This window comes from Sceloporus occidentalis, unplaced genomic scaffold (genome assembly GCF_023333645.1).
Source record: "Sceloporus occidentalis isolate IW3139 unplaced genomic scaffold, rSceOcc1.0.p SCAF_73, whole genome shotgun sequence".
NCBI lineage: Eukaryota > Metazoa > Chordata > Lepidosauria > Squamata > Phrynosomatidae > Sceloporus > Sceloporus occidentalis.
Window position 1 is genome coordinate 1,046,626 of NW_028317053.1, and position 22,752 is coordinate 1,069,377.

Consider the following 22,752-nt stretch of genomic DNA (forward strand, 5'->3'; position numbering starts at 1 on the left):
GTTCCAATTTAGAAACGAAGGGGAACAGCAGGCAAGAAGAGGAACTGGACACTCCAGTAGGGCTGTGTCATGCGGATGCAGTGCCATAGGAGTGCCATGATGCCGTGTGGTGTCATGCTGCCTTTTAGGCAGAACCCGGTCCTGCATCATATGGACGCTAGACCCTGACTTTGCCCTCAAGCTGGCCTTTAAGGCCAGTCTGTACAAGGTCTAAGGTAGACAAATTTAAGTCAGAGCAGACAGCATTTGGGAGCTCTGTTCTGCAGGCAGAGGTATAAGACAAAAGCAATCTTTCCTGCTCTTGCGGAGGAGACACGGTACATCGCAATAGTTCAGGATTGCTCCTTCAGCAGGCCTGAGAATGAGAGGTTGACGCATACTGTGAATGAGCATTCTAGGAAGGCTGAAGGTGCAGTCCACCCGCCACCTTAGGGAGTGTACAAAACTCTTCTTCTGTCTGTACTTTACCTTTAAGCTATTTTCTAATCGTGAAGAAGGCTATCTAATTAAACTGGGAGAGAGATGGATATTCATAATGTACAGTGCTGTGCAAATTTACAGCACTTTAGAAATAAATGTTAATAATAATAATGAGAATCGATGGAGAATTTATGCCAAATGGATTTGGAACTTCGGGTCTCCTGCTTTGATCTGCACGTGCAACAGAATAACTCACTAGTTGTGGATTGTTCCTTCAGTCCTTTTATAATGACACTGTAAGTGTCAACCTCTTGATCTTTCATTTTGTATACAAAGACAACATTAGGATATGTCGTGTGTACTAGAATATTGCCAAGTTTTCTAAATTCTTATTTATCAATTCTTGCTTTGGTTATTTTTATTTATGCCTAATGATAGTTACAGTATAAACAACCCTTTACTGCCCTGGCTTATATCAATATTTAATACATGGTGGGAATCATGTAGCCCTCCAGAGGTTACTGGACCTGCTCTCAGCATTACTCACCATTGGTTTTCTGACTAGGGCTATTGAGTCCAACAACATCTGGAGGTGCGTGATTTCCACCCCTAAATTAGAAAAAAGTACAGTCTGCCCTTGCCTTATGCGGGGGATCTGTTCCGGACACAACCCCCACCCCCCCGTGTAAGACAAAAAGCACATATGCTTGAGCCCCATTATATCTAATGGGTGCACGCCGCACGGCTGTACATGTGTGTGTGCCATTCTCCCATCCTCCCAGCGGCTTCTGCATAAGCTGGAAGCCACCTATAACGAGCCTGCGTATGGCGCGGGCTCACTGTAATTCAATTTTTTAATCACTTTGCTGAGTTTTTTCTAGTATTTCATGATAAGGAACACACTGCTCAGACTCTTGTGGGTACACTCTACAGGTGATTGTGATTTTTCTAAGTTAGCACAGTGATGATGAGATGAAACAGATAAAATCTGCTATCTTTGAGCAAACTTTTCTCCAATGCCATATTTCTTTTATGGCTGCAATGCCCAACACTTTTGTTTCTTTCCTTTACCTCCAGTTAAACTTGGGAGTGCACAAATGGGATTCCAGCCGTTACATGTTTATCTTAAGTTCCAGTTATATATTTTGTAACATAATTTTGTGACAGAGATAACTCAAATGGATATGGCTGTGTAGGTTTTAATACTTAGGTTTCTTTATTAGATGATAAAGACAAGCCAGTTTACTTAATTTCAACACTGGATAATTCAGTGGATGATCTTCTATCTATTGAATATACAAAGGTAAGAGAAAGGGCTTTGAAACCTTTTTGTGAACTGTTCTACAGATGGATTTTTATATACTAATATTCAAAATAGTTACACCTAATTATATAAAAATATAGTGACCTAATCTTGTTTTGTATTTCAGCAGGTAAACACTGACATCTATTAATACCCCTTATATAAATCTGTGGTGCAACCACAACTGTGAGCAATTTTGAACAAGCTTTCTCAAAATGGGTGGTATAGAGAAGGAAACGATGCAGAAAAATACAACCATAGAGAAAAATGGTTTTAAAATATCACACAAGAGAGCCTTTTCACTGGCTGCTCCCACCCTTTCAATTCCCTCTCACTGGAATCTAGCCTGCCCCCCTTCCTACTCTCCTTTTCCCAGCAGGAAAAAACTTTTCTCTTCAAGCAGTCTTTTAATATATAATTACACCCAGGGAGGCTTCTTATTGGGGTGTTAGCTTTTGTATGTTTTTAATGGTTTTATATTTTAACCTATTATATTAATGTGGTGTTTTTAAATGTGTTTTAAAAATGTTTTAAAGTGGTTTTGTGAGCCACCTGGGTCTAATTTAGAAGAAAGGTGGCATATAAAATAAGCAAATAATAAATTTACATCACTTATTTCATTAATACTAAAACTCTGGATCACCTAGTGAAATTGATCAACAGAAGAAAAAAAAGAATACACTAGAGAAATCATTGTTCACTCACACACAGACATACACATATTTAATGTATGTCCTACCATTTTCTTAGTATGGAATTAGATAAATGAATAAAAATACAGTTGTCCCTCCATATTCGCTAGGGTTAGGGGAACAAGACCCCCGTGAATATGGAAAAACCGCAAATAACAAAAACACTGTTTTTACCTGAGAGGACATCTCTCTAGGAATCTCTAGGTCTTCCAGGGCAACTCTGTGGTCAGTGTCCAACATACACTGACCATAGAATGCCACTGGAGTAGTTACAAATGGTCTTTCAGTGCAACTTTTAGTTAAAGTTGACCACAGAGTTGCACTGGAGGACCTAGACAGTCCTAGAGAGAACATATTAATGAAATCCGTGAATAATCAAATCCACAAATATCAAAGCCGCAAATATGGAGGGATGACTGTAAATAAATGTGGGAAGATCTTGTGTTGGCCACTTCTTTAGATGAATTTGAAATGAGATTAGAAGAATTTATGGAGGGCAGCATTATTGATTGGTCTCAAACACAATAACTAGATTAGGGCTGGGCAAAGTGTGACCCCTGGGCTACATCCAGTCCCTAGCCCCCTTTTTGTGGCCCTTGAAGTACCTCATCAGTCCCTCCAAAACTGTTTTTAAATGTTTCAGCATGACGTTTGCCTTAAATCATGTAGAATATACCCAAACACATGAAAACATACAAAAATACCCACTCCCACCACTTCCTGCAAATATCCCAGGACCCTGTAGTACCTCCAGATACTTTGGTTTCCTATTGCAGCCAGTATCAAAATGGCAAAAGGAAGAACACACACATTCACTTCCTGTCCCCATTTTGAGAAAATCAGCAGAGGAAATACCTCTGTTCGTCCAGATATTTGAGCTTGGTATGTGGGGTGCACGTCATGGCTGTGGATGGGACTGGGTGCGAATTGCCCCCAGATCCTCACATAGTTTATCACTCTTGAGCAGGATAGATCTTCCGTGTTCCTCTGAAAGGTAAAAAGCACGGGAGTCCTCCTGTTTTAATACCCTGTTGTGAAATTCCCAGGGGCTGACCACAGTTGGAGAACCTTGCTGAACCTAATGATCTTTAGTCTAATACATCAATGTGGTTATTATGTTAGCTTTTTTAAAAAAAAGAACATTGATGATTTGAATATAGTTACCAATTAGACCAGGGGTAGGCAACCTTTTTGAGCCAGGGGCCAGGTTTCTGTCCCTCAGACAACTGGGGGGCCGAAGCCGGGGGGGGGGGGAGCTTCCACTCTCCGGGGGCGGTGCCACACACTGGGGGTGGAGCTTCCACCCTCCAGGGGCGGGGCCAGAACTGGAGGCCTCGCCCTCTTTGCCAGCCCCTGACGGGGCCCCAGGCCCTGTCAGAGGCTGGCAAAAAAGCCGACGGGGGCGCCAGCGCTGGAGGCCTCCCCCTCTTTGCTGGCCCTGCCGGCCCCCTCCATCTCACATTCATTCTCTTTTCTTCCCTTTTCCTTATTCCATCTCCTTTTCTCATTCTCCCACTTCCTTCCCTCCCTCCCACTCTTTTTCCTTCCATCCATCTTTCTCTTCCTCCCTTTTCCTTATTCCTCCCTTTCTAATTCCCTTTCACCTTCTTACTACCCTTCCATGCCTTTCTTCATTTCCTTTATTCCTCCTCTCTCACTCTCCCTTTTAGTCTTTCTTTCTTTCTTTCCTTCCATTCATCTCTTTCTTCCTCCCTTTCCTTTATTTCCCCTTTCTTCCTTCCTTCCCTCCCTCCCACCTCTTCCTTTATTTCCCTCTCCCTTTCTCATCCCCCTTCCTTCTTCCTTCCCTCCCTCCTGTCTTCCTAGTTCCCTTCCCTTCTCCCCATCTCTCCCTCTACACCTCTTTCCTTCCTTCTTTCCCTTCCTGCTGGAGGCAGAGGTCCATCCCTTCTTCCCATCTTCCCTTCTCTTTCTCCTTCCTTCCTTCCCTATGTCTCCCTTCACATCCCTCTTTCCCTCATGTCCCTCTTCCTCTCTTCCTCCCTCCCCCATCTCTCCCTCCACACCTCTTTCAATCCCTCTCTCCTTCATTTCCCCCTTCCTTTCTTCTTCCTTTCTGGCTCTCTTCTCTTCATCTCTACCTCCACACCGCTTTCTTTCTTTCTTTCTTTCTTTCTTTCTTTCTTTCTTTCCATCCCTTCCACTCTCTTTCCTTCCTTTCATCTCTTTCCTTCTTTCCACCCATCTCTCTCTCTTCCTTTTCCTTCCTCCCCCTCCCTCCCTTTCTCATTCACTCTCTTCCTCTTTCCCCATCTCTCCCTCCCGACACCTCTTCCTTCCTTTCTTCCATCTGTCTCTCTCTTCCTTTTCCTCCCACCTTTCCTTTCTCATTCTCCCTTCTCCTTCTTCCTCCCCATCTCTCCCTCCACACCTTCCTTCCTTCTCTCTTTCTTTTCCTCCCACCCTTTCTCACTCTCCCCTTGCCTTCCTTCCCTGTCTCTCCCTCCACACCCCTTTTTATTTTTTGCTTTCTTTCTTTCTTTCCTTCCTTCCTTCCTCCCTCCCCTCTCTTCCTTTTCCTTCCTCCCTTTCTCATTCTCCCTTCTCCCCATCTCTCCCTCCACACCTCTTTCTTTCCTTTCCTCCTTTCCACTCTCCTTCCTTCCTTCCATCTCTTCTTCTTTCCCTATCTTTCTCCACTCCCTTTCTTTCTTTCTCTCCCTTCCACTCTCTCTCCTTCCTTTCTTCGGCGCGGGATCTTTGGCAATCAGCGGCAGCACCGGGCTTGGGCTGGTCCTTTGGCCTCGGCGGGCCGCGTGCGGCTCGCGGGCCAGGGGTTGCCGACCCCTGGATTAGACTTTGGATATAATTGTACTGTATAGAATACATTCTTCATGAATTTTCACTTGCTTTTTTAACTTCTGATAATAGGCAGATATTAATGCTCCAGAACTGAAAACTACCTATAAAAATGTCTTACAGCTGATAAAGGTAACAATTATGATTTCTCTTTGTAATTCTACTATGTTTAAAATAGTGTATTTAAAACATATTTTTACTAATTATTTTGGTGTTAGGTGAATTTTTCTTCCCTAGATATCCATTTACACACAGAAGCCCTTCTGAATACTATGAATTTCCTAAATAATCTGCTTCCAAATCAAGAGACAGCTCCAGTAGAGGTTGTCCAGGAAAAAGAAGAAAAGAAGGAAGTCCTTAAGAAACTTAGTAAGGTCTTCTAATCTAAAACTAACTACATTCTAACTGTTTCAACCTGATTTTACACTGCTTTTACAACGTGCATGAAATTATTTTAAGCTTAATAAGAGCAGATTCCATCAGGTTCTGGATGCTTGTACAAATTCTTGTTTCAGTATTGATTTTTTTTTATAAAGATTCACTTTTCCAAACTTCCATATTAAAATAATTATGGCACTTTTGTATGGAATGGGGGAAGGAGAACTATATTTCTTTATACAAATGGGTTTTATCTGCGCCTGTGCAGAAAGCTTGAAAACTTCTAGAACTTCTAGGCAAAGTTCACTTTGCAACTGAGTGCAATTTTTTGGCGGTAGCCCCGCTCACCCTATATATTGTCCAAAACAGTCCTGCTGCTGTCATGTTCCTTTTTCCTGCTAAGCAGCTCAGGGAACTTCAGCTCGCTTGCTTCCAATTTACCGCTCATCAGATTTCTAAAAGTTTCCAAGCTTTGTGCGGAGGCGCAGATAAAACCCATTTGTGTGACTTCACAGATGACCCATCGAAGAAATACAGTTACAGATAAGCAACCTGTCCATACTAAGACTGGAATATTGTGGTAAAATCACTGGTGGTGTAAGTGTTAATGACAGAAAATGTTAGCACTTCAGGAAAAGCTTGTTTCTTTCTATTTCCATCTGTTACTTGATGGAAGTTAAGAAAATCCCTTAGGTACAAGGCTACGTCTTTCTGGCATTACATTGTTCATCCAGCACTGGAATTATATATAGTGTAACCATGCCTTCATACCTCCTTCCTGAACGCAGTGCTTGACAAAGACATTACAAAAGTAGTTCAGAACGACCAAACATTCAAAAACAAGATTTCAGTAATGCCTTCCCCCATGATATTCTTATAAACAAGCTAGTAAAATGTAGGCTAGACAGTGCTACTATTATGTGGATTTGTAATTAGTTGACTGACCAAACCCAAAGGGTACTTAACAATGGCTCTTCCTAATCCTGGAGAAAAGTTACTAGCAGGGTGCCACAGGATTCTGTCTTTAGCCCAGTGTTATTCAACATCTTTATAAATGGCTTGGGTGGTAGACACTAAATTAGGTGACACTAAATTAGGAGGAGGAGTTAATACCCCAGAAGACAAAATCAGAATTCAAAATGTGAATGCATAGATAAAGGATTGGTGATAACTGACTTAACAACCATCCATACGAAAGGGATCTAAGTTTCAACATGTGTAAACAGTGTGATGCAGCAACTTAAAAAGCCAGTGCAATTCTAGGCTATTAGGAGGGCAGTGTGTGGATCAAAGGAAGTAATAGTACCACTCTAGTCTGCTTTGGTCAAGCCTCACCTGGAATACTGTGTCCAGCTCTGGTCACCACAATTCAAGAATGTTGTTGACAAGCTGGAATGTGTCTAGAGGAGGGTGAACAAAACGAGTAAAGGTCTGGAAACTATTCCTTATGAGGAACAGCTTAGGGAGCTGGGTATGTTTAGCCTGGACAAGAGAAGGTCAAGAGGTGATATGACAGTCATGTTTAAATTATCAAGTGTCATATTGAAGAAGGAGCAAACAGTGATTGGGCGGCATATAAATAAATCCTATTATTATTATTATTATTATTATTATTTTCTGCTGTTTCAGAGAATGGAATATGCAGCGATGGATTCAAATTACAGGAAAAGATATTATATTTTAACATTAGGAAGAACTTCCTAATGGTAATAGCTGTTCAGCAGTGGAATACAATGCCTCAGAGAGTGATGAGCTCTCCTTCTTTGGAGGTTTTTAAACAGAGGCTGGTTGGCCATCTGTCAGAAATGCATTTTGTCTCCCTGCATTGCAGGACTTTGAACTGGATGGCACTTGTGGTCTATTACAACTCTTATGATTCTGTGAGTTATTACTTAGACCTAGTATTTCTGAAATTCTGCACTGCTCTTATGAGCAAAGTTATGAAAAACATAAATAAATCAAACATTAGAAGCACAGAAAATCAATTTGTAGATAATACTTTGTTTTATTCCTTTATTTACATACCACACTGTGATTTTTGTAGATACTTCTTCCACACTGGGGAGCTGTAGCCTTTCAGATATTTTTAGTCTCTAATTCCTATGAGAGCCGTAGCTAGCATGGACAGTGGGGAAGAAGTATGGGAGTTGCAATCCAACAACATTTGGAGGGCCACAGTTGCCAACCACATTCTGCCACAAATTGGACATATAGGTCTCTAATGAGAAATATTGCTATTGTTATTATAAAATAATATTACTTTTTTGTTTGTTTTTACTTGACATAGCCTCAAAAAAATCAAAATATGAAGATGTTTGTGATCTTCATGTTTGCACAGACCTGTCAAGTTTACGTATTTTTATAAGAGAGCAAAAACGCAGGATATCTGAAATTTGTGTTGAAGGTAAGGTAAAATTAAATCCTTAAATGGATGGGCATGTCTGAAGGGGGGGGGGGGTTTGCACTGGGCTCTCAGAGGACATTAAACCCCCACCCCAAAGAGAATTTTTTTAACATTTTCACCCCAGCCGTTCAGGGACAGTTTTGACACATTAAACACCACCAGCTCCACCACCACCACCACCCGGTCACCATTGGGAGTTGGGTTACACTTCAAAAAAATTCAAATAAAATTTGTGGGAATGTGGGTTGGCTATGGGAGGCCATAAAAACATCCTTGGGACTGCGTGCGGCCCCTGGGCCACACCTTCTCCATCCCTATCCTAGGGGAAGTGCTTTGAAAATTAATATTATGTCATACTAAATATATTGATTAAAACTGTTGCATTTAGGTCTTGATAGTGAGGTGATGGTAAAGAAGGAAACAACTGAAGTATCGGCTAAGTTAAAGAATATAATAATTGTGGATTGTGATGAGGCTGCACTGTACAAAAAGGTATGAGTCCATTCTATAGTGTTGATATTTGCTGGATGGTAGTGCTAATTATATTAAACATTGAGTCTTGATCGGATTTAACAGCCGGTACCTTCAGTCTTCTCCCTCTTGCTGGGTGAAATTCCTGACTGTATGCTTTGGAAGTCCAGTGCTTGCAAGCAGCACATAGTTAGGACTGTAGGAAAAATATAGTTGTATATTCGCTGTAGAATTCTGAGAATTTTAGCACAATAAAAGTAACAGCCAAGCTGTGAACAAAACATAGGGCGATATGAAGGAAGAGGACATTTTATGTCTCATATTCCTTTCTTTTTGTTTTCTCCTTGAAAATGTGCTCTGAGTGGTAGGTGGGAGGAGACATCGGTGAATTAGTAAAAATCACAACCCTGGATCTTCTAGTTGTGGAATACATCACTAGAATCAACCCATCATTGTGAACACTCTGAATAGACAGTAACTCTAAATGGGAGGGATTTTTTTGAGTCAACCTATGGTGTTTATCTTTGCATATAAATGTAAAATTACAATCTTAATTGTGTATACCATTTTGTCCCTAATTCAAGGCACTCTATATTACTGGAAAGGAAGTCTTCAGCTTCAAGATGGTGACATACACATATACCGTGGATGATGTCTCTTATGCAAATATGAATGCTGTTGACAGCCAGATTTATTTAACTGTTGGGTGCATTCAAATTATTTTTGTCAACAAATTTGTTTCTTCTGTTTTGGTAAGTTTCCTTTTTAGTTTTTTAAAAAACATAGCAAATACTTAGAGAGATCTTGTGACACCTTTAAGACTAACTGAAAGAATTTGGCAGCAAATACTTGAAAGACATGGATAATCAACACATGGCCCATGGGCTGGCAGTTTGGTGTCAGAATTTAATGGCACAATGATAATAATAAAATGCTCACATTTCCATTCTAAAACCCAGTGACTTTGTTTAAATAAAAACAAAGCTCTCATTTTTGAGCATCTTCTTTTTAAAAAAACATTTTTTGAAATAACTTTCTTCTTCATGGTCTCTGCAAATCACACAAATGGGTTATATCTGCACCTGTGCAGAATGCTCGGAAACTCCTGGAATCACTATGGAGACTTTAGTTTGCAACTTTTTGGTGGTTGCTCCGCCCATTCTTATAAAGCCCCTGGCATTCCCGCTCTTTCCCCAGTTACTTTCTTCTGCCGCACTAGCAGCTTGAGGGGACTTGGCTTGTGAATTGCTTGTACTTTCAATTTTGACTAATGGCTTATCTTTATCTAAACGGCTTGTTTTTTTACCACTCTTTCGGAAATTCACTTGGATATTGTTTGCTGATTGATTGATCATAGGATTGTCTCACCATTCTCTACGTTTTTGTGATTTTGTATGTCAGTTCTGAAGAAGATGACTTCTTTCAAAAGATGTGATAAGTATGGGACAAAAATCCCCACTTCTGACCGCCACGAGTCTTGTGTCTTGTCCATTGTGCAAGTCTATGACTACTCAGGCTCTGAAGAACTGGGACCTGAAGCTGAAGACGGCCCTTTGGCAGCAGGCCCTAAGACCAGCATTTGCCCCTGCCCTGAAGGGCTCTCCAAGGGTTCATTCCTCTGCCTCCAGTAAGGAGAGAACAAAATCTAAGGCAGGTGAGAAGGCCAAGGGAAGTCCTCTAAGGACTCTAAGACTTCCCAGCCTGAGAAAAATTGAGATGTGGATACTAAGAAGACCTCTGAGTGGAAGCATACCGTGAGAAATGTCCTCTCGGTCCAAGAGGGACAAGTCCTCTGACTGTTCAGCTCCAAAACGGGCCCATTACACCTCGCCTTGTACAAGATTGAACCGTAAAAGGCCCTAAGTTTCAATTCAGACTCCATCTGCTGCCTTCAGTGCCGAACCAGAGGCTTCAGTACCAGCCGCAACTGCCCCCACCACCGAGATCCTGATCTTGGTTGATAGCTCCCGGATCGTCTGTCTGGACTCCGACTCCAAGAGGTTCAAGGAACTCATCCATTGACGTTGGCTCCACGCCTGTTTGGTCAAGTGGTATATGTTAGCCCACATGCTCATGTTTCTCCACTCCAACAGGATCATGCCTGACTTGGTCTTTGTACCATGGTCTTAGTACCATGATGACCTCCTCCAGCAATACCTGGATTTGGTGTTCAACCATGATTCTGGGAGGTATCTCTTGCCGGTGGATCCTGAAGGTCTTCAATGGAAACTTCACCTGTTCCCTCGAAGATAATGACTGAGGCTCAGGTCATCAGGGCCTCTACTGCGACACGGCCGCCAGTACCACCTCATTGCAAGTCCCTCCATGATAGGCCCTTGCCGAGGACTCTGAGAGACAGCTAGAAGCTGGGGAAGGTTCGGGGGGGGGGGGGGCGTTGATCCTTTCCCCCCTGTCCTTCTTCTGGCCTACAGCTGTCTCTGTGGAGATAGCTGGAAGCCAGGAAAGGTCCCTGGGGAGGAGGAGGAATAGGCATGCGCCCATTCCTCCTCCTCCTCCTCCTGGATCTTTCCCCGACACCAGCTGTCCCTCCAGAAGCAGCTGGAAGCCAGGAAAGTTCCCTGGGGAGGAGGAATAAGCATGCGCACATTCCTCCTCCCCCGAGCTTTCCCGAACCCCACCTACCCCTCCAGAGGCAGCTGGAGACTGGGAAAGGTCCCTGGGGAGGATCAGCAGACACACATCTATTTCTCCTCCTCCCCAGGGACCTTTCCTGGTCCCCAGCTGCAAACAGATTGTTTGGGAGGGAGGAACCACCTCCTCCTCCTCTTCCCCGTGGGTGCCAGTGCCAGGACCGCGCAGGGATGGGGATGGGGATGCGTCCTCCTTCGATGGAGGCCACAGTAGTATGTACACAGTGTGTGTGTGTGTGTGTGTGTGTGTGTGTGTAGTGCGTCCTTTTTTTTACACGGGGATCCGTTCTGGACCTCCACCCCACCTTAAAAAAAAGCGTATGCTCGAACCCCTTTGAAAATAATGGGGCTCATGCATGGCACAGCAGCGCACACGCACCATAGGCTTGCGCTCCATTAATGGGATGCGCTGCCCTGCATGCTCCTGTGGGCTCCCTCGCAGCTTTCAGTGTATGCTGAAAGCCGCGTATGGTGCATCTATGTATGACGCGGGCGCACTGTATATACAATAGAGTCTCGATTATCCGACCTTTGATAATCCGACATTCCGGATTATCTGATGTCGCTGCTCAGTGATTTCTTTACATTTTCAGAGGACTGAACTGAGGGAGTTAAGTATCAGGGGCACTGCACTCCAGTGGTTCCAGTTCTGCCTCTTGGGTAGATTCCAGATGGTGAGGCTGGGGGATAGCTGCTCCTCTAAGAGAGACCTGACATCTGGCGTTTCTCAGGGCACCATCCTGTCCCCCATGCTATTTAACATTTACATGAAGCCGCTGGGAGAGATCATCCAGAGACATGGGGCGTGGTGTTATCATTACACTGATGACACCCAAATCTATTTCTTTATGTCTCCGACTCTTGCAGTGGCCAAGGATGGCACCTCTCCTCTAAATGCCTGCCTTGAGTAATGGGATGGATGAGGGAAAACAAACTCAAGTTGAATCCAGAGAAAACGGAGGTACTAGCGATAGGATCCCCAGGCCCAGGCAGGGAACTTTGTCAACCTGTCCTGGACGGGGTCACGTTTCCCCTAAAGGACGAAGTGTGAAGTTTGAGAATACTCCTAGATCCGTCTCTGCAGTTGTCATCTCAAGTAGATGTGATGGCTAGGAGTTCTTGGTATCAACTTCAGTTGATACACCAACTGTGTCCCTACCTGGACCAAAAGGACCTTGAAGGAGTGGTACTTGTACTGGTAATCTCTCGTTTAGATTTCTGTAATGCCCTCTACATGGGGCTACCTTTGTACCAAGTTCGGAAGCTTCAATTAGTTCAAAATGCAGCAGCTAGATTGGTCACCGGAGCATCAAGGTTTGACCATATAACCCCAATATTAAAATCTCTGCACTGGTTGCTGATTAGCTTCCGGGCGCAATACAAAGTGTTGGCTATTACCTTTAAAGCTCTAAATGGCTTGGGCCCGAGTTACTTGAGGGAACTTCTCTCCCTACACAATCCACCCCGCATTCTCAGAATATCTGGGAAGAAATCACTAGACTACATAACAACCAGACTAGTGACCACTTCCCACAGAGAACTTTCTGCCATGGCCCCCAAGTTGTGGAATGAATTGCCAGAAGAGATCCATCTTATTACCACCCTAGATGCTTTCAAGAAAGCACAGAAGACTGCTGTAAAATATCTCACCTCTGACTACCTGGCACTTGACTTTCCACTATCTGACCATTATTTAATCTCCTTTGCTCTTACTCATACTCCACCTCCTCGTCACACTGTTCAACGCCATTTTCGTAACCTTCGATCTGTTGACTCTAACCATCTTGGTCAGACCCTGGATTCATTTCTCTTTCCCTAAATCTTGGGGATTCTGCTGACTCAGCAATGTCTTTATTTAACTCCATTCTTTCCTCGACTCTTGACAGCTTTGCCCCTGTCTCTGTACGCACTTCTTCCTCTAAGACTAGGCCTCAGCCCTGGCTTACCCCCAACATTAAGTTTCTCCGGTCCTGCTCTAGAGCGGCCGAACGTCTTTGGAGAAAGTCCAAAGAGTGGGCTGATTTTATCAATTTCAAATTAGTTCTTTCTTCCCTCTCACGCGCCCTCTCTACGGCTAAACAGAATTATTACAAATCATTGATCTCTGCCAATGAGAGGCGCCCGCAGCGTTTGTTCTCCATCTTCAACTCGTTGCTTAAACCTCCATCTCCTCCTGTCTCTTCATCATTCTCTCCTAACGACTTTGCTAATTATTTCATCTTTAAGATTACCACCATTCGCTCTGAGATAGTCCCTCCTGATTCCTCTTCTGCTCATAATCTTCTTTCGCCCTCCCCTAACAAATTTTCTGTGTTTCCACCTGCTTCTTTGGTGAACTATCTGCACTTCTGAACTCTTGCAAACCTGCTACCTGTCCTCTTGATCCAATTCCTACTCGTCTTCTTATTTCTATAGCTCCCTCTTTTCTGCCCTCGCTTCTCCATATCTTCAATCTCTCTCTCTCTATAGGATCCTTCCCTTCGGACTTCAAACATGCTCTCATTTCCCCAATTCTGGAAAAAACTTCTCTTGACCCCTCCTGTTTGTCTAGCTATCGTCCGATTTCTCTTCTTCCCTTTCTTTCTAAAGTTTTGGAACGGGTTGTTTATTTTCGCTGTCTTGAGTTTCTTGAAGCCAACTCCATCCTCGATCCCTTTCAGTCTGGTTTCCGCCCAAGGCATTCTACAGAGACAGCTCTCACTAAGATTTCGAATGACCTTTTACAGGCCAAGGCTGTTTTCATCCTTCTTGATTTGTCTGCAGCCTTTGACACCATTGATCACTGTCTCCTAACTGACATACTCTCTGACCTTGGGTTCTCAGACTCTGTTCTTGACTGGTTTAGATCTTACTTGTCTGGCCGATCTTTTGCAGTAGTTGCAGGGGGTCAGACTTCTTCTCCTGTTCCCTTATCTGTTGGAGTTCCTCAGGGCTCTGTTCTGGGTCCCCTTCTGTTTTCTCTCTACACACTGTCCTTAGGTAAACTCATTAGCTCTTTTGGTTTTTCCTACCATCTGTATGCCGATGACACCCAGTTGTATCTTTCCACCCCTGACCTTTCTCCAAGGCTTGAACAGCAAGTTTCATCTTGTCTCGCAGCTATCTCCCAGTGGATGCACCAACGGCGTTTGAAGCTCAACATGTCCAAGACGGAGCTTCTTGTCTTTCCTCCTAAGCCCACCCTTCAACACTCCTTTTCTGTCTCTGTGGACAACATTTCCATTCAACCAGTCCAGCAAGCCCACAGTCTTGGTTTTATCTTTGATTCTTCTCTGTCGTGTAACCCTCAGATCCAGACCACAGCCAAGACTTGTAGATTCTTTTTGTACAATATTGCCAAAATCCGAACATATCTCTCTGCCTCTACTGCCAAGATCCTGGTCCATACCCTAGTGATCTCACGACTTGATTACTGTAACGTCCTCCTGGCTGGGCTTCCTCTTTCTCACCTCCGTCCTTTAATCTCTGTCCAGCATTCAGCTGCACGCATTATCACTGCCACCCACCGCTCTGACCACATCTCTCCTGTGTTGGCATCCCTTCACTGGCTCCCCCTCCCTTTCCACATTCAGTATAAGCTCCTGCTGTCGACGTTTAAAGCCGTCCATGGACTGGCCCCTCCTTACTTATCAGACTTTCTCTCTCCTCACCTTCCCACTAGGGCTCTCCGTTCTGGTAGTCAAGGTCTGCTGTCTCAGCTCAGGATTTCCTCTGCCCCATCCCGGATTCGCCCCTTTTCCCTTGCTGCCCCTCACTCCTGGAACCTTCTTCCCCCACAAGCAAGAGCCATCACTTCTTTAACCAGCTTCAAAACAGAGTTGAAAACCATCCTGTTCAGAGAAGCCTTCCCAGGCATTGCATAATTGTCACTTGCTATTTGATGTTCTTTTGGTGTCTGTTTTATTGAATCATTTCCTGTATTGCTATGTATTTTATATGTATTATCCTACTAGAGAGGCCCCTTCCCCACCACCATTCCCTTCTCCTTTTGTGTCGTGTCTTTTTAGATTGTAAGCCTGAGGGCAGGGAACCGTCCAATTATAAAGATTGTATGTACAGCGCTGTGTAAATTTACAGCGCTTTATAAATAAAGGTTAATAATAATAATAATAATAATAGTATTGTTTGTTTTTTAAGGAGAGTCGACCAATTGTATTGTATTAATAGTAATGTATATTTTTTATTCTATGTATTTGATATGTTTTTATTGTTGAAATTTGCTGACTGCTGTAATCCCGCCTCGATCCACAGGGAGAGGCGAGAAATAGAAATAAATTTTATTATTATTATTATTGTTATTATTATTATTTATACAGTACGTACTGTACATCACAATGTAGATCAGTGATTTCTTTACATTTTCAGAGGACTGTTTATACATTACAATGTTGTTACTATAACATTACTGCAATGTTACTTTTACTGTTACTGCAGTAAAATTTCAATACGTTTGCAATTCATAGTGATTTCAAGGCTTTTCTTTGACCCTCCAGATTATCCTACATTTTCGGATATCCGACTACCAGCCCGCACATTTATGTCAGATAATCGAGACTCTACTGTATTACCAAACTAATAAAATAATGACCAAAATCCAATTTCTTTTTTTAAAATTAAATTTTATTTATTAAAAAAACAAACAAACATAAGTACATAACATGCAATAACTTCCATTCTATGCAAGGTATAATGTTGTTTCCCCCCAAAAAAAGTTGTTTAAACAACTTAAACAAAATCCAATTTCTAATCCCAATGTAAGTAAAGGACTAAATCAATGAAAACTCAGTGCCCGAACAGACAGGCCAAATAAAGCTGCTATGGATCACTTTGGAGGTATGCTGTTTAAATGACACACATTATGTTAAGAGGCCAGAAGCTGTGCCAAAGCTGTGCTCCAGATCTTAGGACTGGAGTGTGGCTTTGGCATGGCTTCTGGTCTCTTAGGATGCATGCAGCATTGAAACAGTCCAAAGTGACCCGAAGCAGCTTTATTTTGGCCTGTCTGTTTGGGCCTTTAGTAAATGTACAGTCATATAAGTTCTGTTGATTCTATGGATCTTTTCTAGTTTGGACTAACATTTGGATTTAAGACAGCAATTCAGGAATCCCTCTTTAAGAAAGAAAGAAATAAGAGAGCCTTGTACCTGGGATTTGTCAATTCTTCCTTAATACTTTTCTCACAATAGTTCTATTTCCCTGGGATCAGGAGAAAGCAACAATCACTCCAGGTCCTGTCATGTTGTAGAATATAATTATGCACATGGAGAATCATTTTCTGGGGACCATGGACTCTTCTTGTCCTTTTTTCAGTCCTTTTTCCAATTAAAATGTTTATTCTAATAAAAAAATAACATGTCGGTATTCAGGCATGTATATTCTTCCAGGGCTGCTACTGATTAATTTATTAATTCAAATTCATTTTAATATTTTTATTTATATTTTATATAGTCAAAATAATAGTTCAGCTTTAAATAGCTTTTATTTTTTAGATTGTAGTTAAATTGTGCAGCCCTTGAGATTTGCTGGACTGGAGGTCTAGCCGTCATAGTTCAGGTTAAGCCATCATAGCTCAGGACAAGAAATATTGTGAGTTGCTGTATAATAGTATGTAGAGGGCCACACAGTTTTCCCCTCTTGTGTATATAATGCACGCATGTGTTATACCAAAGAAATTTGTGCAGTCTGATTAATCATAGATATGCTTTTTACATTCTAGTTTTTACTTCTAGTTTTACTTTACTACTGTTTTCTGTTTCTAATTCATCTAATCGCTTAAATATTGGAGCCTTATTCTTTCTAAGGCATTTTCTCTGCCTTATAAAACTTTTATTACTCATGTGTATATCTGTGAGAATTAAGAGAATGAGGGTATGCTAACAATATGGAATGCATGCAAGGTTAATGTTGATGTAGCAGTCAAATGTTTTTAAAATACTCATTCTCATCTTAACTTTTTCAGGCATTTGTAAACCATTTTCAGACAGCCAAGGAGGCAATTACTGAAGCCACTGTTCAAGCTGCTGAGAAAGCAGCTACTGGTGTAAAGGAATTGGCTCAACAGAGTTCTCGAATGGCACTGGATATCAATATTAAAGCACCTGTTGTCATAATCCCACAGTCAGCAATATCTACTGATGTTCTCGTGGCTGATTTTGGTTTGATCACCGTAAAGAATGAGTTTCTAGTTGTTAAAACAAAGCTTCGATATAACATCCCACCAGTCCTTGATAATATGCATGTGAAACTGAGTGAACTAAAATTGTACAGGTAATTTTAAGAGGATTTTGTAGTTAATTCTCCTGAACTGAATTGTTGAATGAATAATACCATTGAAAAGGATGTATGTAAAGAATAGTAGTTGTGTACTGTATCATGTTTTATGTAGAAACTAAGAAGTAGCTACATTTTCTTATCTGGTAGTCTGGATATGGCGATTTCTTGTTAACTCCCTTGTCATAGTCAGAGTATTTCCTGCTATCATTAACAGTTAGCAACAACAATTACAGTTAGCAACAACAATAACAATTTTCCTCTGCAGGAGTATTTATTATTGTTAGTAGTAGTAGTAAGCTAGTGAAATCGCTGGCCCTTTGGGAGCTTGTAGCTGATATGGCTAGTGCTTCTGTTGACGTTAGTTGCTGTGTGGAATGTAGAGTTGACTTGGATGGTGATTTACTTGCATCCAAGTGGGCTCTTCCTTCAAGTAGGGCATTCCCTTGTATTCTGAAGAACTGAAAACAGTGAAGCAATCGAACACAGGAAATATATTTCACAATGCTTTGGACATTATTAAAAGTCTGAAGTGAATAAATAGATATTAACTGTCCAGATTATATCCAATATACTCTTGGTAGAGTATATTCTCTGTATATTGAAATACAAAGTTATTTTCTGCTAAGTGATGTACTTTTATTAAGCCTCCTGTTGTCAGCTTAACTGTAAGTGAGCTGTAATTGGATTGTTAATATTTTCCATTTTTATTTAACAGATCAAGTATTGTGGATGGCTTATTACAAAATGAAATACAGTTACTGCAGCCATTAAATCTTGAAGTTACTGTAGAACGCAATTTAGCTGCTCTCTGGTATCATGAAATTCCTGACATTAAAATATCTGGCCGTCTCAAGCCAATGAGTGTAAGTTTTCTTTTAGAATATGCTTCAGAATTTTATGCGTAGAACCTAAATGCAGGTATCCAAAAAAGTACAGTTAATATTGCTTGTTGCTGTAACGATAGTCAAGCAAAGGAACAAAATTATGTTTTGTGATCATTTCACATATATCTCAAGAGGGCTGAAAGATTGATCCACAACCATTGGGATATTCATTCCTGCCATCTGATTATTGAAGAAGACCAGAATTCCAGACCATTTGTTCTACTGTCTCTTTGGCGGGTTACAGACTGACCAGAAGGGGCGGTCTCCCGTTGCCGCTGCTTGCAGCGTCCGGGAGCACAGCGGTCAAACCGCGCGACTCCCAGACGCTCCGAGGAAGGAGCGCGGAAATCACACTCCTTCCTGGGCCCCAGAAGAGACACCGCGAGGCGCTAGTCGTGTGCTCGCGGTGTCACTTCCGGGGCGCGACGTGCGGATGCACAGCGTCTGTTACGTCAATATGCCACCAGCCGTGTGGAATGGCCACTGCCATTTGTCACGGACTCTGTCCGTGATCGGGTAAGGGGCGTCTGGAAAAGACACCCCTTTTTCAAAATGGGACGTCCTAAGGATGTCCCTTATGGCGGTGTGTAACCCGCCTTTGTCACTTCTCTTCGGTTTTTCTTCTCCTGCCTTGCCAGGTGGTTGAGAATTTCTCTCACACACACATACTTAAATAAAACTTAAACTAAAACTAATTAGGTGTAGAATTATAGCAAATAGAATATAATTTAATAAATTTAATAAATTTAATAAATTTATTTATATACCGCTATTCCATCGATCATAGCGGTGTACAACAATATAAAAACAATGTAAAAACAGTTTAAAGAGCAGTTTAAAAAGAATATAGCACCTGGAAGAGATTTATTTAGAAGAGAAAAAATCCCAACTGAGATGAGGATGGGGAAGAACTCCACACCTCATAGGAGAAAAAGAAAAAGCTGCTGGAGGAGGAAGCCACTACTAAACCTTCTTAATTAGCTGCAAGTAGACAAGCTACAGAGTGAGAAAAAACAAATAAAAATGTTTCTGTAGTTCATTTGAGCATTGAGAAGCATGCTCCTGATTAGTCTCTGAAGTCTGTCTCAACATCGGGATGATCCTCTCAGCACTCAGATTAAAAAAAAACACAGGGGTAATAACTAAAGTGATTACTTTGGAAAAGATCAGAAAGGATAAAAAGGATAAAAACGGGGAGGAAATAAAGAAAAAGACTTACCAGCATAGTCACATTAGAGGGAGAAAGGGAAATCAGTTGATTCAAGCACAGTTGTGACTTCTATTCCCTAACTTGAATCAAAGGATTTCAAGGAGAAGGAAGAGGTACAAGTGAAGAGAATTTTCAGCCACTCAGTGAAGGCTGCAGTGTCAAATGTGTAAGTGTGCAGTATGGCCCGGTACAGACCGCCGCTTTGTGGCGGCCTGGGGCCAAAATTAGGACTCGGGAGAGCTGAGCGTCCGAATGCTCCATGCTCTCCCAGCACCATTTTGGGTGTGCACGCATTCAGACAGCGCACGTGCCAATGACATACCTTGTGCGCCACGTCCAAATGGGGTGGCGCACAAGAGACGTCACCACGCCACTCCAGGGCACTAGTGGTGCCTTGGCAGTGGTGAGGAAAGGAGCTGTATTTTGCAACTCCTTTTTGGAGCAGATCATTGTTGTGCCCATGCAATTGCTGTGGCAACAATCCAGGGCAGAAAGGGGCTGTGTCTCGTCATCCCTTCCTGCCCATCTGTACCAGGCCTATGAGTGATACCCAGGGTGGCAACTGAAAAATTTACACGCTAAATGATCCCTTTAAATACAAGCCGCACAACTGAGACATAGGAAATGTCTTTAACTTACCTGAATATGATATTCTTACAGGCACAGCCTCTGGGACATATGCAGAGTTTTGATAGCACCATTTCACTAGAGCATAATGTTTCCATTCAGAAACAACCTCGAGATCCTGCTACAATAAGAAGTATAATTAAGGAAGTAATTAAAGTTAACATGGAAACAAGACTCCAAAATACTTTCACTGATCAAAATACATACATTTAGTTGTTAGTTCAAAGTAGAACAGACCCACTAAATCAGTAGAACTTAAATTAACGTTTGGCTTATCAAGTGCTTTTTGATTCAAGACGGGCCTGCATGTGTGTGGGGGGGAGTGCTTGTCCCTCAGGACTCTTCCTCAATCTGGTTGTCTCCCTAAGTTTTACCCTCGACTTATCTGTGGGTCATATAAAAATTTGTCCCCCAAATCTGACTTCGACTTATACATGAGGTCGACTTATACTTCAGAATATATAAAGATAGAGCCATGTTAGTCTGTAGAATCAGTATGTAGAGAAATCTTATAGCACCTTTGAGACTAACTGAAAGAAAGAAACTGACAGCATGAGCTTTCGTAGATTTCAATCTACCTCCTCAGAAGTAGACTGAGGAAGTAGACTGAAGTCTAAGAAAGCTCTTGCTGCCAATTTCTTTCTTTCAGTTAGTCTCAAAGGTGCTACAAGATCTCTACATATTGAGTATATACAGTAATTTCCTTCAGCTGCAGGTGTGTTTGTACATGCCCCTGTATGTATGTGCACAGAGTGTTGGAAAGAGAAAAGAAAAACTGAAAAGGAGGCAAAATTGGATGGAATGTTTGATACTTGGAACATTACAGGCTGCATATTTGGGTCCTAGTTGTTTTACTTATGTGCATTTTTTCATTAAAATTATAAATATATTTTACAAATTGATACTTTGATTTTCAGTGGACCTGTATGTTGTCTCAAACTAAAATAATGTTTAGTATTATACACTAATGCTTACTACTTTTTTCCCCTGAAGCTGATCCTCAGTCAAGGTGATATAACTACTATCTTGAGGACCTTGAATGAAAATTTAGGCGATAGCTCTAGTCCTTCACCACCTGTACCAGAGAAAAAGGATGTTCTAAGCATCCATAGCGGAGCTGTAAATGTTTCTCAGCATTCTGGGGGTATGTATTTTCTACAGCTTAAATTAAAATGGTATGTTTTCAGTAGAAAATGGAATTATATTAAATACTATATAAAATTCTATTTATTTGTCAAGTCAGTTATTTATTTGCATGTTTTTGTGGTCTCTGTGAATTCAAATATATGGGTCTGGTACCTTTGCAGAGACACATTCAGAATGTTTTTGAGCTGGGTATGTTTGACAAGATACACACACACACATCTTCCAGTTCCCATATCACAGCTACCACTCAATTTCTTTTTTGTCTGCTGTGAAAGCAAATGCTTTTGGAAAGTTATCTGTGGCCTGTTACAGACTGCCAAAATAAAGCTGCTTTGGGTCTCTTTGGAGGTATGCTGTTTAAATGATGCATGCATCCTAAGAATCCGGAAGCTGCACCAAAGCTGCACTCCAGTGCTTAGGAATGGAGTGTGACTTTGGCGCGACCTCCGGACTCTTAGGACCCATGCATCATTTAAATAGCATACCTCCAAAGAGACCCGAAGCAGCTTTATTTTGGCAGTCTGTAACAGGCCTGTGTTTTCAGTCTCTAGTTCTTGCTAAGTAATATTTCTTCTTTTCTTCTTCTTATAGTTTGTTTTCTTCACATACTTTGTCTTACCTCTGCATTCCTTTCCCTCATATTCTTCAAGTTTCAGAGCATTTCACTTCTTTTTGTTTGGACTTCAGAGACCTTTTTTCAAAAGTCTACTCCACTTTGATTCATTGATTGATTTACCACTCAAGGACTTGAAAACTGATTATTTTGCCTTCATGAGTATTTTTAGGAAAGCTTATTAAAAGTTTCTGGCCAATCTGCTCAAAATTGACCCCTACATTCATCACCATCTAGAAGGCTTCTTCATTGTCCTGTGTTCTATTGAAAGATCGTCCAAAGAATATAGCCTCTTCTGGAAGACACACTAGCTATAGGGTCTGCAAGTACAGTTTACTGAACCATGTTTTGGAAAAATCATCGGAGTGTGCATGTTCAAACAGATCTTCACATGAAATGCTCTCTGTTAGATTCTGTTTAGGGAAGAAATTGGAGGTGTGGTTGCAGTTTATATCAGAACTCTTCATCTGAGCCAACACCTCTCTGTCAACTCACCTGCTTCTACTCACCATCATTCTCCCAACTCTTCACAGATATTCTCATCAGTCTATTGCTATATGTGAGGCATCCTTATTAGTTTTCCATAATCTCCACAGTAGAGATACAGTATCTTTATGGAGAGGACACTTCTTGTTCCACTATCCTTATTTATTTTTTAAAAAAATATATTCAAGACATTAGCACAAAATTAATTACAGACTATAAAACATAAACATAATAATAAGCACAATTCTACATTTACATTTGACACTATCCAGAATTTACATGGCGAGAACTTCTTCAGTTTTATTTGTCTTAGTAGGAGTGGTGGCTTCTTAGACTAAAGGACAGACAAGAGCTTATTCAGCAAGAGCCAATCA

General features: G+C 41.6%; 1 protein-coding gene across 7 annotated transcripts in view; it reads left to right on the forward strand.

Moving 5' to 3' along the window:
* LOC149286012 (intermembrane lipid transfer protein VPS13A-like) overlaps nt 1–22,752 on the forward strand; it is a 207,055-nt gene that overhangs the window by 82,653 nt on the left and 101,650 nt on the right. For all 7 annotated transcript variants that reach the window (XR_016277743.1, XM_089494507.1, XM_089494508.1 and 4 more), the window contains 9 exons: nt 1,644–1,723; nt 5,308–5,367; nt 5,454–5,604; nt 7,901–8,017; nt 8,406–8,509; nt 9,073–9,240; nt 17,099–17,406; nt 18,128–18,275; nt 21,127–21,277. Coding sequence is in view for 6 of the 7 variants with exons in the window: in XM_089494507.1 (XP_089350633.1) it covers nt 1,644–1,723; nt 5,308–5,367; nt 5,454–5,604; nt 7,901–8,017; nt 8,406–8,509; nt 9,073–9,240; nt 17,099–17,406; nt 18,128–18,275; nt 21,127–21,277 (1,287 nt within the window). In the remaining variant the exon portion in view is untranslated. The remainder of the gene's footprint in view (nt 1–1,643; nt 1,724–5,307; nt 5,368–5,453; nt 5,605–7,900; nt 8,018–8,405; nt 8,510–9,072; nt 9,241–17,098; nt 17,407–18,127; nt 18,276–21,126; nt 21,278–22,752) is intronic.